Here is a 15,354-nt window from a genome sequence, read left to right on the forward strand (position 1 = left end):
TACATCCAAATTAGGTAATTGATAAAGGAATTACAAAAGTTTACATATGTGCCTATCTGCAGTTAAAGCACATACACGAGTGTGTATATATATATACACACACAAAGTTGAATTATTAGCCCCCCTGAATTGTTAGCGCCCCTGTTAATTTTTTTCCCCAATTTCTGACCCGGAGAGAAGATTTTCTTCAACACATTTCTAAACATAATAGTTTTAATTACTCATTTCTAATAACTGATTTATTTTATCTTTGCCATGATGACAGTAAATAATATTTTACTAGATATTTTTCAAGACACTTCAATACAGCTTAAAGTGACATTTAAAGGCATAACTAGGTTAATTAGGTTAACTAGACAGGTTAGGGTAATTAGGCAAGTTATTGTATAATGATAGTTTCTTCTGTAGACTATTGAAAATATATACAGAATAGCTTAAAGGGGCTCTGTTAAACATTATTTGGAAAATATTTAAAAAAGAAAAAAAAAGTCAAAGGGGGCTAATAATTCTGAATTCAACTGTATATAAAACATATTTTAAACATCATAAAAGTCATTAAATGATTTTTTTTCATAACAACATTTCCATACCTGTAAATCCACACATATTTCTGAAAAATTGAGAGCTTCCGCAGCACACTCATAGATCAGCAGGACAGCAATCATGACTCCGAATAGGATTTTCAATGTGTTCCCTGACATTAAATTGCAGTCATTGTTAAACTTACCAACTCAGTTACATCATGTTTAATCTATTTCAATCTTTCGAATTATAATAAAGGCATATAATGAATACAAAAAAGAGAGATGTTGATGCTATTTAAAAAATGAGGTGCATTGATAAATGACTTAAAAAGCATAAAAGTGGAAAGCAATAGGCTAAAAACATTGGGGGGGGGGGGGGCTGCTACAAATGCATCATTTGTTATTTAATAGATTATGCTAAAACAGACTGCTCAATTTCTAACAAAAGTCTGTGATGTATTTTACCTCCAATAGCCATATTTTACATTCAAGGTAAATTACAGCATACGTCTTCAGAATGTTTGTTTTTTTGCAGTATGTTGTATTGTTATTCATTCAGACACCCAGAATCTTCCTGCAAGAAATTTTTTTTTGTCATGACATTACAGCATTTAATGTACAAAACAAAGGCATGATAATGATGCAGCAGACATGCTTCAATGATGAATTTCATTTCTTATGTGTTATTATGATAAATGTCATTATAAATTAAAGTACAATCTTTGTATCTCAAAAATATAAACATTTCTATGTCTGTGTTTCTACTGTATGTCTCCGTTGCTCTATTATAAATGTACTAGCAGATATATTTATACATTTGTAAGAAGCAAACATACAGCACTCTTACCTTGCGTCTGGAAAAACTGATACGCCACTCTGAAGCACTGAAATTAGTAATGCATTTGTAGATCAACCTTTTAATTTCCTTGTCAGATGTTCCTCCCTCCTTTTTTTTTTAATAGTTCCCATGCAACTCTCATCAATGTGTGCACTTTTTCCAAAAATGTATCACACCATAGAGCAGTGGTTCCCAAACGTTTAGAAGGCATGACACCCCTTGATAGTGCTTTTTATTCTGTTGCACCCCAACCCAATTAAAAGTACCCGTGTACATATACAAAATGAAATCCAGATGAGCAAACAATAAACAATGCACAAACAGTTGAGTTCATTCTGACCGCATTATTTTTTTATTCTGTCTGCTGATAAATGTATACATTATACATTGCTCAATAACTTATTAAAAATATTAAGTGTACTTTACCATTGTTCATTGTAAATGAAAAGAAAACATGAAGTTATGCAAGACCTAGACTGATTGCATTCCTCTTCTTTTGTTTGGGTATCATCCACAATTGAGTTAAAGTAAACTTTGAAGGAATCAGATATTCAATGCAGTTATTTTTCCTCAAGAGTGTTGCTCTGGGACTGTATTAGATCTGCATTTATATACACCCAACAAAAATATAATTGCACATCCTTTTAGAGTAACTCTTTATAATAACTGCACACTGCAAATAATTTAAGCATTAGCAAATAGTTACTTAATTATTTGTAAAGCATTAACTCTACATTAATAGACATTAGTAAGCAGTTTATATTTACAGCTACAAATGCTGTATTCTCTTATAAGCACATGTATAATGTGCTTAATTATACAATTTTCATACTTAATTATTGTTGTATTTTAAGCAGTTATTTAAGAGTAGCTGGTGTTTTTAAGATCATTTAGAATAAATAAGTAAATGATTAATAAACTATTTAAATGAACATTTATATGTCTTATTTTTCAGGCATATAGTAATGGTTACTCTTGACAATAATAAATGCTTTATTAAAATAACTTCATGCAGTTTTTACCCAATCTAGTAAGGACTATTTATGCTTTATAAATCTCGTATAAATGACAATTAAACGCTCAGTTATATTTAAACAGAAAAATGAATGAGAGTGAGAGAGAAAAATATTAACCCTCCTGTGCAATTTTTTTCAAAATTTTCTTAAGTGATATTTAACAGATTAAAGAAATTTTCACAGTATTTTATACGTGCTTTATCAACCTTAATTTAACTTGTCTAGTTAAATGTATTACTGTAGTAAAGCTTTTAAATTGCACTTTAAGCTGAAGCATCTTGGAAAATATCTAGTACAACATTATGTACTGTCATCATGGTAAAGACAAAATGAATCAGTTATTTAAAAATGGTTATTAAAACTACTATATTATGTTAAAGGATCATTAAACCCCCCTCTCTCAGTTCAAGTCTACCTCAGAATTAAAAAAAAAAAAAAAAGCTCAATGATGGGCTTGGAGCACTGTGAGCAGGGTGAGGAGTGGGCATGGCCAGCAGAGCGGAGGGAGAAATAAGGGCTTTTGTCAGTTGGCTCACCATTTCAAGATAAAAATAAAAAAAATCCTATACAAAACATGAGGAGATGCATGATTTTGTAGTTTACAAAGTTAAAATGCAAAGAAATAAACAATAAATTTCTCTGTTAAATATACAATAGGCTGTTCGTAATTTCATATAATATATAACCACAATTTATTATATTATTATAAAGATAATCATACACACTACAAATGAGGAAGACTTCTCTCCTCCTCAATCCCGGGTCTGAATGCAGACACAGTGAATAGCAGTACAGCAGGTCTCTTGCCATGTCCATTTCAAACATTAGCCCTGCCGGTAATCTGGAGATTTTAAACATGTGCGAACATGGCAGCACAGATGTGTCTGGTGCGATGTGTCTAAACAAACTCAACCAATAAAAGACAGCACCCTGACAGCATTTCGGAGAAAGCCATGCAACAGACTCTTTGGATTATGGAAACAAATGCATACAAACCTTCATGAATGGCTAAATACTGTGTATCGTGTGCTGTTTCACAGCTTAGCAGGTCTGTGGTCTGTCCATAACTTTTGGTCAATGTTGACCAATTAGGCATTGTACGATGTCTATTATGAAACATCACAATGGACGATGGCATGGTCATCGTAGTCAGCAGTGAATTAATTATTTGTAGCCTACTGTTTTAACCACCTGACCTGCATGGTCTTTGTTTTACACATAACCAAATCATAAATAAATAAAGACAAGTTACCCACATTATCACCTGTCAATAACTTTTTTTGCTCGACTCTGGCATTAATAGGTAGATTGATCTGTGTCGTTATAATGTTGACAAACTTGGTTGGTAAAAAGGTGCACAACCAACAGGAACCAACCAACAGTATCAAGTACAAGCATGAAAGCGAAAGATTGAAGCACTGTACTGATGCTGTGACATGTTACCTGATAGATTCAAAAGACCAAATAGTTTCGTTCATTAGTGTAAACCTAGTGTGTGTTCTTTGCCAGCGGGTTGCTGCTGCACAGGGGGCGAGGTGGAGGATTGCGATTCTGGCTCAGCATCGTCATGTCTATCAGCCATCAGTGATGGACAATGGCATCGTCTATTAATCCAACCCTACTGTTCATATTAGTCTGTCCCCTGAAAGCATGCGCTCTCATAAGTAAATAAGATGCAGGGTCTTCTGGTAGGATGAGAAAACTGCTATGAATATTAATGAGAAACCGACACGTCATCACTCCACAAGCAGATTTGCGCTACGTCACCGATTTTGATCCAGCCCCAAAAATTATTTTAAATCTGGAAGATGAAATTAGCTGTCAAAAGCTCAAAATTATCCAGTTTTCCCTGCAATTAAAGCTGACAGGTGCTAAAATTGTCTTAACTGATGCTCAACACACACAAATCTGTAAAAAAAAAAATTACCTCAGGGTGTCTTAAAAAAATCTCTCTGTTTAAAAGACATTAGGGAAAATATAAAATGCCAAATATCAAATTTAACAGGAAGGCTTCTGACTTCCATTGTACATATTCATTTCAAGATACACAAAAATGAAACTGTATCAAATGAAAAATAAATCTTATGTAAAAAAAAAAAAAAAAAAAAAAAAAACTGACTACAGTTGCTGAATATTGTTGAGAACATTGCTGAATATTGTTGAATTATTATATTGTTGTGTTATCAGACTTTGTTGTATTATAACACTTGTTATTTAGCAAACTTTCAACTGTAAAGTCATTTTACTTTTACAGACAATTGCAAAGATTTAATTTTCATTTGATACTAAGCTATTAATTGTCATATATAATGGATTTACTCCTCACTTTAGGTTATGTTAATAGTTAATAAAGCATTAATTGACAATCAGAGTTACTGTTACTATATGCCTGAATAATATTATAAATGTTAATTTGAATAGTTTAATAATTATTTACTTACTCTAAATTATTCTAAATTATTCTAAAAACCACCAACTACTTGTAAAGAGCTGCTTTGTAAATGATACAATACTTCATTGTTAGTGAAAATTAATAATGAACAAAATGTGAAAAAACAATCATTAAGCACATCATACACATTATACATGTGCTTATAAGACAAGCACACAGCATATGTAGCTGTAGTTATAAACTATATCTACTATTGATGTAGAGTTAATGCTTTACAAATGATGATTTAAGTATTTGCTAATGCTTAATAAATGGTGCATAGTGTGACGTTATTATAGTGTTGCCCACTTTAGTTTTTGCTCCCATTTTCATGAGCTGAACCTTTAGTGTGTTTTGTCTTTATATGTTGATGATTGTAAATGAAAAAGAAAAGAAAACCCTGACTAACTGCATTCCTCTTTTATTATTTATTTATTTTTTTCATCAATCACAGTCCTGAAACCTGTCTGAAAGGTTTAAAAGAGTCTGATTGTCTCTGCTGGTATTTTTTTTTTCTTGAGAGTGTTCTTCCGGGACTGTAATAGACTTCCAAAGTTCATGTAGATTATACACCCAACAAAAATATAAATGTAACCTTTTTTCTATGTACACAAACGGCTGGCCACAATAAAAGACCACTCTAATATGTGCAGTTTTATCGCACAGCATGATGCCGCAGAACTTTTGATGGAGTGTGGAATTACACCAGCCATTAAATGTTGACCCAGATGAAAAAAAAGAATTGTCTCCTTAAACTTAAATTTTGTTGTGCAACCGAATGCTTCCAATTACTAAAGATCAGTTTTTCAGATTTTTTTTCTTTGCAGAACTGTTGTACGCTGTATAAATGTGCTTTAAAATCTACAGTATTACTGAAACTAAAAGTTTTACTAAACAGCATAACTAAAACTTTAGCACAATTGTAATTGTCACTGTTACTATATGCCTAAATAATATTATAAATGGTAATTTGAATAGTTTAATAATCATTTACTTATAAATTATCCTAAAAATAACCAACTACTCTAACAGTATTAAGAGAACTGTTGTATGCTGTATAAATGTGCTTTAAAATCCAGTATTACTGTAAAGTCATACAGTATTACTGAAGCTAAAAGTATTACTAAAACTTTAGCACTATTCTAATTGTTAATTTACAATACACTTGTTATGTTTACACTATTACTGTCAACCAAATTTGCCAGTATTACAGTAAGCTTTACAGCCATTTTGTACAGTGTAGTTTAGCCACATTGGGTTTTTAAATTATGAACTGCCAATTTAAGGTTCTGCCACATTATTTTAGTTGGGTTTAACCCATGTGTATTGTTCAAATTGTTCAATTGTGTTCAACCCAGACAAAAAATACTAAATTAATTTGTTCATTTTTTAGCTGGACCTAAAAAAAGATTATTTGTCTTTACTTTAAAAAAAGTGAGGCAACTTGTTGCTTTTAAAGTGTTTAGTTAACTTTAATTAAAATGTGAGTAAATCAAGCGGCCCTAATTGGCTCATCAGTTTCAGCTGTGGAGCTAAGCTCCGCCAATTCAATTGACATTTTATTGGCCCATTTTCATATCTTCAGAAGTGATTGGTTGCTAAAGCACTCCCAAAGTCTGTTTATACAGACAATCATAGAAGTTCCCATGAAGGGGAGCTATGATTACCCTTAATGACACCTGTGAGGGGGTGAATTTTTTTATAACTCATCTTTTTCATTTTATTTGGTCTGCATCACTGCTCACTGTCTCATCACCTCAGCTACTTCCAGCTGATTAGCCTTTGAGCTTGACATATACATCCTATTTTTGTTTTGTTTAATGTATCTTTACACAGCCAATTGCCTTTTGGAATTATTTCCTGCAGTTATCAGATACTGTAGCACACTGTAAAAAATCCAACTTACAAATTGTTAACTCAGTTTAAAATTGGAAGTTAGGAGGACATACTTTTGAGCTCAGAGTTGAATTTACGCATAAAAATGAACTCCACGTTTGGAAATGTTTGTTCAATGAAAGTAAAAAAAAAATCAGTTGAGGAGACACTTTGAATTTTGATTTCTTAATTTGAGGGTTTACCACTGTTAAAATAAAAATAAATGTTGAGTTTATTAAGCTTTAGTGGTTGAAGTTGAACCAAATTATTCCATAAAGTATACTTGACTTAAAACAGCCTTTTTAGTCAACTTAAAAAAATAAATAATTTGGCACAACTTTACTATGGCACTAACCTCTGAAGCTTAATAAACTCAAAATTTCTTTGCAGCTGGTTGTTTAGTTAAAAGTTGAGTTAACTTAAAATTTTGCAGTGCACGCTGTGTGCACTTAATTGTGCTAACAAATACACAACCAAGCACATGTAGTCAGATCACAAACGAGTCACTGGTAATGAAGTATTAAGCGTTTCTCCCAAAGAAAAGCCTGTCTAAGCAAAATGCTGTCAGGCTTTTGTAGCTTTGCTCAAGCTCCGCCTCTTTGCCATTTTTTGGTATTCATGACACGTGAACAAAATGGTGATGGTTGGCCACACCTACTGTTCGTATAGCTTCTTTTGCGTGCCCCTATGGGGGACGTCACGGATACTACGTCCATATCTTTTATCCTATGGAGTAAACCCATTACAATAAAATTATTAAGGGAACTGAACTATGTTCATAATTATAAAATGTAAATTATAAAACCTTTCCAAGTTACAACAGGTTTACTGACAAAATATTGTCAACTTGTTTCTCTTAAGGCAATGTGTTTACTCACTTTTTTAAAGAAAATGCTTTTTACAGTGTGGGTTTTGGCTTGATAATCTTCCATGTGTGCCAACTTGTTCAGTGTCTTTTGGATAGTAAAGTCATGAAAAGTGATCTTTATTGATACCTAACCTTTCAGTTGCTTTTATTTTAGTATTTGGTCTTTTGGAGTTACTAGGCTCGTGGAAGAAGTTTGGCAGGTCAGACACTTTGGCACTTTGGCAGGGACCAGCTTTGAAACCCTTCCCAGATTGTTTATTTCCTTCATTCTAACAAATGTATTTTGTGTTTTTACCTGTGTTTTAAGTTACATTCTGGCTTCAATTCTGGAACATGCACAAATTCATAATTATGTGTCTTTACAGTAATAATCAGGATTTATTAAAGAAATAGGATAACTATACAAACTATTAAGTTATTTTTTCCCCTTTTTGTTTTTCTTTAAACCTTGCTAACAAACGGGTTGAGAATGTACAAATCCATCAAACTAAGAATGAGGAAGAATGTACCTCCTTTTCTGTGATATGGGAATGCCCCTACAAATACATTTAAATCATATCATGAGATAAAGAATGGGGCTACAGATAAGCAGAAAGATGTTTATCTGAACAGGTCATGGGTTTTTAAACCAGTCTAATCCCATTTTTATGTCAGTCAACCACAACCAATAATTGACTAATTATTAAGCTATGGAAAAGTTTAAAGATTTTTAATTTACATTTCATAAAAAAATATATCAAAAATTATCTAAAATATAATATTACATTAGAAACAAGTAAAAATCAAAGAACAAAGTGCATCCTGTTCTCTCTCTCTCTCTCTCTCTCTCTCTCTCTCTCTCTCTCTCTCTCTGTTTTTTTTTTAAACAATGTGTTCATTGTTTTTAATTATGCAAGACAGGTAACACAAAAACACAATTACATTTCGTCGCAATTATTTCCTACCCCAACAAAAGAACATCACTCTCTTCTCCCCATATAAATACACAGAATTCTAAATGCTAAATTATTTTTGCATTTAGTGGAATATTAAAAGGTACAATTATCTTTGTAAAATTAATCACTTCCACCCAAAAGTCTCTAATAATGTTGCATTCCCAAACACAATGCACAAATGAACCCTGAGCCTCTCTGCATTTAAAGCATGTATCAGGAATATTTTTATTAAACCCATTTAGTTTTAAGCTAACGCTCCCTAACTGTTTCTGTTAATTTTTACAGACTTGTCTCCATTCATCCTCAGATATATCCTCATTCAATCCCATCTTCCATAATTCAAATTTCGGTGTTGATGATTCAGTAGACCCTGATATAAGCCAGTTGAAAAAAAAAAACTGAAATTAATCCTTTATTATAGCAATTCTTAGTAATTAATTTCTCCAAGGAAAGTACTGGCAAGTTTAATGATTGGTTCTGCCTAGAAAAAAACAATACTCCTATTCTGTAAGATTTAAAGAAAAGTTTTCTTGGAATATTGTACTTAGTAGATATTTGCTCAAACGACATCAACGTTCCCTCCTCAAAAAGATCAGTAATTTTGCCCTTTTCAACCTACAACCAGAATCCTGAGTTCTTCGTACCTGGTTTGAATAATGTGTTGCCCCAAATGAGGCTATACTGGGATAAAGAGTCAGCTATTTTCATGTATTCTCCAACTTTGTACCATACTCCAATCATGTTAAAAACTATAGGGTTCGTGGTGACTGTTTTCGGTTGTTTAAAATTATCTGAATATATATATATATATATATATATATATATATATATATATATATATATATATATATAAATTTAAGGGTGACACAAAACCACAAGACTCCATATCCTCCCAGGATGGTTTATTTCCGGAGGAAAAATAAAACATTATTGTTCTTAATTGTGCAGCTAAATAGTCCCAGTACAGGTTGGGACATTTTAACCCTCCAGTGTCAAATGGAAGATAAAGAAGAGAAAGACGAACTGGAGGGCATTTCTTGTTTCGAATAAATTTCCTGAATATCGAATTAATCTTTGAGAACACTCCAGCTGGTGGTGCCAAGGGAATATTTTGGAATAAATAGATGAATTTAGGCAAGATATTCATCTTCAATATATTTGTCCTTCCTATCAATGAAATTGGTAAAGATAACCATCTCTCCAGATCTTTAGATGTTGATTCCATTATAACATTATAATTTATAGAAATAATTTTTTCTAATTGTGGGACAATTTTGATACCCGAATATGTAAAGCTGTGTGATATTTTCAAAGTAAATAAATGTTTGTATTTGGACAGCTGTCTTTATTAAGAAGCAATAACGATGACTTTGATGTATTCATTTATATCCCGATATGTTTCCAAATTGTTTGATCAGGTCTAAAAGTGCTGGAAGAAAGGTGTTTAATGGTTTTAGAAATAACACAACATCATTAGCGAATAAAGCTATTTTATGTTCCTTGCTACCCATTTTAATCCCTTGTATATGGTTGTTAGTTCATGATGGTTCTATAGCCAAAATGAATAAAAGTGGGGACAATGGTGAGCCTTGAGGGCAACCTCATGTAATATTAAATGGCTCAGAAATCATCTCATTGGTTAAAACTTCAGCCATTGGGTTGAAATGTAATAATTTAATCCAATGTAAAAAGGAATTTCCAAATACGAATTTTATGAGAATGTAAAAGAGATAAGCCCATTCGATCCTATCGAAAGCCTTCTCCGCATCGAGCGAGAGAAGAGCAGTATCCTTTTCCTCTTTTTAGCTATGCAAAATATTTAAAACACGTCTTGCGTTGTGAAATCCCTGCCTATTCTTTATGAACCCATTCTGATCATCACTCACAATGCCCGGAAGTACAGTCTCTAGCCCTTTTGCCAAGTTTTTACATATTACTTTTGTATCTGTGTTTATGAGACTAATAGGTCTCATATTTGCACACTTTGTATTCGTTTTTCCTGGTTTTGGTAAAAGAATGATCAAAGCCTCTCTTATAGAGTTAGGATGACAGACACTATTATAACATTCTATATACATATCATAGAGTGGCTTAACTATTTTATCAATGAAATATTTATATAAGTCGATGGGCAGGCCATCAGGTCCTGCTGTTTTACCACCTTTTAATATCTGTATAGCCTCCACAATTTCATTTGTCATAATATCACCATCTAATTGAATTTTAAGTTCTTCAGATATTTTAGGAATGTTGAGATTGTTAAGAAATGCGGAGTGGGCATCAGTCGTGGCCTTACATTCAGAGCAATAAAGTTTTTCGTAGAAGTTTCTAAACGTTTTATTAATTTCCAACGGATCTATAGTCATATTTCCATTTTCATCTTCAATACTAGTAATTGCTCTTTCTAATTCCTGTTTTTTTTTTTACGCCAAGCCAGAAGTCTGCCTGGTCTTTCTCCCTGATCGTAAAATTGTTGATTTAATTTTAATAGATTGGCCGCTGCTTTGTCATGCGTTTTTCATTATATTGGGTTCTTAACAATAGCAATTCTTTTCAAACATTATCAGTATTTTGGTCTACTTGTAAACTTTTTTCCTCGAGTAAGCAAATTTTTGTTTCAAGTGTTTTATATTTCTCCCGTTTCTCTTTTGTCTTCCTGGTCGTATAACTTATAATTTGTCCTCGTATAAAGGCCTTAAAGGCTTCCCATCTGATTATAGCTGATGTTTGGGTAGTGTTATGTTCAAAATAATAATCAATTTGTTCCCCTACGAATTCTAAAAATCTTTTGTCTGGCATCCAGTGTATATGAAATCTCCATTTAGTATGATTATGAGAAAACTTTGGCTCGACATATGTCAAAGATACAAGAGCATGGTCTGAAATAAGAATACTACTATATTGACAATTTCTGATACATGAAATTAGTTCAGCTGAAATCAGAAAGTAATCTGTTCTTGAGTATCCTTTAGAAGTACTCGACCAGCATGAATTTTCCCTTTTTGTTGGGTTTTGAGCCCTCAATATATCCACCAGGTTAAGTTCCTTTATAAAATATTGTAAAGCTTATCTTGACCTTACATGGGTGTTATCAACACCAGATGACCGGTCCTTACTGGGCTGCAAGACACAATTGAAATCACCTGCCATAATGTGTTTTCCAGGCAATGTGGAGATTCTCAAAAATAAATCATTATAAAAATCTGTATTATCCTCATTAGGTCAATATACATTAATCAGATTAACCTGAGTTGAAAGAATATTTCTCTGTACAATCAAAAATCTACTTTTGGGGTCTTTAGTTATTTTATCAATGCGCAAAGGAATAGACTTATGTATCATAGTTATAACTCCTCTGGAATTCAAATAGTATAGCTAAAAAAACAATACCTGACCTGGCCATCTATGCCAAATGTTGATTATCTCATGATCTAAAGTTGGTGTTTCTTGCAGGAACACAATTTTGACTCTTATCTGTTTTATTCTACCCATTACTTGTTTTATTTTAGTTAGTTTATGTTGGCCTCTACAATTCCGAGATACACATTCAACCAAAACTTCTGTCATTTGTTCTGTAATATTTAACAAAAATAAAGATAAATAAATTACCTTAGTGCAAGAATAACAATAAAAGCCTATAAAAGGTACCATATGTAACGAAACCCAAAACGAAAAGGAAGAAAGCAGCCCACCCAGAACTCAAGCCTGACTGACTAGAACATACAGGCTCCCCCAAACCCCTAAATAACTTCCCTCCATTATCAGGAATAGGTCCACACTACACTGAGAAACTATTCTCCTGTAAATCAAAACTCAGCTCAATTACTTGTCTATGTAGAAAAACTAACCCAGATAAGATATTTTATCTATCAACAGAGAGTATAATGTGTCATACATGCACATACTTTTCATCCATCATGTAAGAAGCGCCTATTGCACTTTAAGAAGAAACCAGAAGAAAAAACTAAATAAAATATATCTTTAAACAGGACTTTTAAAAACATTATATTTGTATTTTAAGAGAATCAAGTCTATAAGTCCAATGTCACGTTTCCAGTAAGTTTGGGCCCTACTCTTCCATCAGCCACATCTGACAAGATTTTAAGTTCAATAACTGTTTTCATCAAGTCACCTTTAATTTAGTCATGCTCTGACACTGTCTCCAGTTTCTTGATGTACTTATTCACGTCCGTTGGTGTATTGAAGACGACTGTGCGGTTATCGTTGGTCAACAGGAGCCGTGCGGGGTTATTACCCGGTGCTTATCCAGAGTTCCCGTAACCGCTTCCTCACGCCGTCGCAACTCCTCTGTGGCTTATACACCTCCGTGGGCAGGTCAGGAAAAAATCTTATTTTGTTGTTTTGGTACATCACCTCTTTCTGTATCCGCGCAGCTTTCAAGATGTTTTCTCTGTCCTTGTAGTTTAAGCACTTGATGATGATAGTTTTATCAGGTTATTACGTCTGCTCCTCCCTTCTAAGTCTTCGACTTTGTTACTGAGGTTTTTTGTCTTGTTCTCAAGTTTTTCGATAGTTTCTTTCAGGGTTTGTATCTCGTCTTCTGCCGTAGATATTTGCTTTTCGGCCTCCATGATACGCCCACTAAAGTCTTTTACGTCCGTTTGGACGATTCTTGTTTCCGTCAGTACACCATCAATTTTTGTTAAAGTTTTGTTTCAAGGATGATATGGCAACCATGAGGTCCTTTGTTAATGGATTTTCCATGTTTATGACTTGTTCAACGTCCGCGGACATGTCAGTGTGTGACTGCTCCGGTGAGCATGGCTCGCCTTCAGCTAGCTCCTTGCCAACCTCCTCGCAGTTCTCCATAGTTTTCTTCTCCTTAGCCGCTTTTTTTTTTTTTTTGCTATGTTTGAAGCGATTTACTCTTATGCTTACAATTATATTATATTGTCTTTATATGACCTCTCTCTGGAATATTATGCAGGATATATTGAAAAGCAATTAAGCACGCGAAAAATGCGTCTGCTCACCTTGCCGCCATAACCGGAAGTCCTCTCTCTCTGTTTTAAAAGTGAAATGCTTACAGCATTTTACAAGCTATTTATAAGTAGTTTTTTTGTAAAAAAAAAAAAAAGTTAAACTCTGTGGACCCGGTACCGGGTCTATGACGTCATCAACTTTCGCTTTAAGATTTAAAGGGCTAGCATTGCACCAGACCCCCTTAAGTGGTTTCGTTTAAAATTGTAGAATATTTTCTGCACATATGCATCACTTTGCAAATGTGATTTTTTTTTTTTAAATCAACTGTACAAAAGTTATTTACACTTAAATACACAGTATTTTGGATACCCGAGCTGGGTATTTTACATTGGTTCATTTCCATATGACTTTTTCATGTGTCACATGAAAAATAGCTCAAATGAAAGCTCTTGCCGGTGCTCATACAGTTCTAGCATTCTTTTTACTGAATCATTGTCACATATTAAATAGTTGCCGAATGAATCGCGGTGTTTCCATGGCGCAGAAGTGAAAACAATACATTTATGATCACTAAGCAGCCCCAGATAGCACAGACAGCTGTCATTTCTTACCTCATGCTGTGTGCTTCAGGGCCATTCTCCTCTGTTTTTGAGGTGATGTGCATAAGTAATCCTTTAATATGTCTGCACCTTTTATATGAACTGCAGCAAATTAACTTGACCATGTCTACATGCATAAATGCACTGGGTCGCTGCCATGTGATTGGCTGACTAGAAATTTTGCATTAACGAGCAGTTGGACAGGTGTACCTAATTAAGTGGCTGGTGAGTGTAGATCTACTGTATATCAACACTGCACTTACCTTAAAATAAGCATTTTCATGTCACCTAAAAAATGTGTGCAGCAACACATCAAGAACACCAGATGAAAACAAGCACAAATTATGACAAAAACTTTAATCTGTTGATTTCTCAGGTTACATGATCATTAACAATAATAATAAATGTCTTGGTTACATGTGTTACACAGCCGTTAGAATACATATTAGCTTTCAGCTTCATGATTCTGTCCTCGTTTGTTTCCAAACAGTTCATTTGACACTCTTCCAACAGGATTCAGAAGAGTTAATACCAGCTGTTCATCTTGACCTACTTTTTTTTTTTTTTTTTTTTGAGTTAAGTTAAATGGTCAAATGACCATAAACCCTGTTACTGGGATAAAATCCACCACTATCCCATAGTTTCACATCTAGCACCAGAGTGACTTGATTTACAGAGACATTCTCTCTGTACCACAGATCATCCTCTGCAAAAAGATAAACACTGAAATGCTACATTTAAATGTTGTGAAATAGATTTTTGGTGGTTCTCTAGCCTCTGTGACATTACTTAGCAATCATACTTGTCTTTTTCCTCTTTTACTGGAAAAGCACATGGAAATCATATTTTAAAAAAGTATTTTAAGAGTTGACTAGTGAACGCACATTACCAACAGTCATGATCTGCATCATAACCAGTAGAAATGACTTTCAATGCCCTTGAAATCACATAAAACACAAACTCATCATCTAAACCAGCTACAGTGGTAATACTTCTGAACATAAAAAAATACAAACAAAAGGAACAAAATACCTTGCTCTATAGGTTTTGTAGAGTAAAAAAACTACAACTAGCAACAAACCAACAACAACAAAAAAACAACATTTTAACAATGTCAGTTGTACTGCAGCCCATTCCTCCCACCAGATTAAAAAAATGTAGCAAAATATTGTTTTTATTACAATTCTAAAAAAAAAAAAATAAGCCATTCAGGTTGCAAGATCTAACTTAGGATTGTGAGACAAAAAGTCAGAAGTCTTTTTCCTCTTTAACATAAAAGTTTATGTTGGTGAGTTTATCAGCTGTCTTGCAAATTCTGTTAATT

General features: G+C 33.4%; 1 protein-coding gene across 2 annotated transcripts in view; it reads right to left on the reverse strand.

Moving 5' to 3' along the window:
• Nucleotides 1–1,514, reverse strand: part of LOC100535565 (adhesion G protein-coupled receptor F5-like) — a 30,760-nt gene extending 29,246 nt beyond the window's left edge. Inside the window, exons 1-3 of one of the 2 annotated variants that reach the window (XM_073933530.1) lie at nt 1,372–1,514; nt 990–1,098; nt 591–694 (exon numbers count right to left, since the gene is read on the reverse strand). In XM_073933530.1, coding sequence (XP_073789631.1) covers nt 591–694; nt 990–1,002 — 117 coding nt within the window. In that variant the 5' untranslated portion in view covers nt 1,003–1,098; nt 1,372–1,514. Of the gene's footprint in view, nt 1–590; nt 695–989; nt 1,099–1,371 lie in introns of those variants that run through there. The other variant, XM_073933531.1, reaches the window with a different exon arrangement.
• Between the last annotated feature and the right edge of the window lie 13,840 nt (nt 1,515–15,354).

Source organism: Danio rerio, chromosome 20 (genome assembly GCF_049306965.1).
Source record: "Danio rerio strain Tuebingen ecotype United States chromosome 20, GRCz12tu, whole genome shotgun sequence".
NCBI classification, from domain to species: Eukaryota; Metazoa; Chordata; class Actinopteri; order Cypriniformes; family Danionidae; genus Danio; species Danio rerio.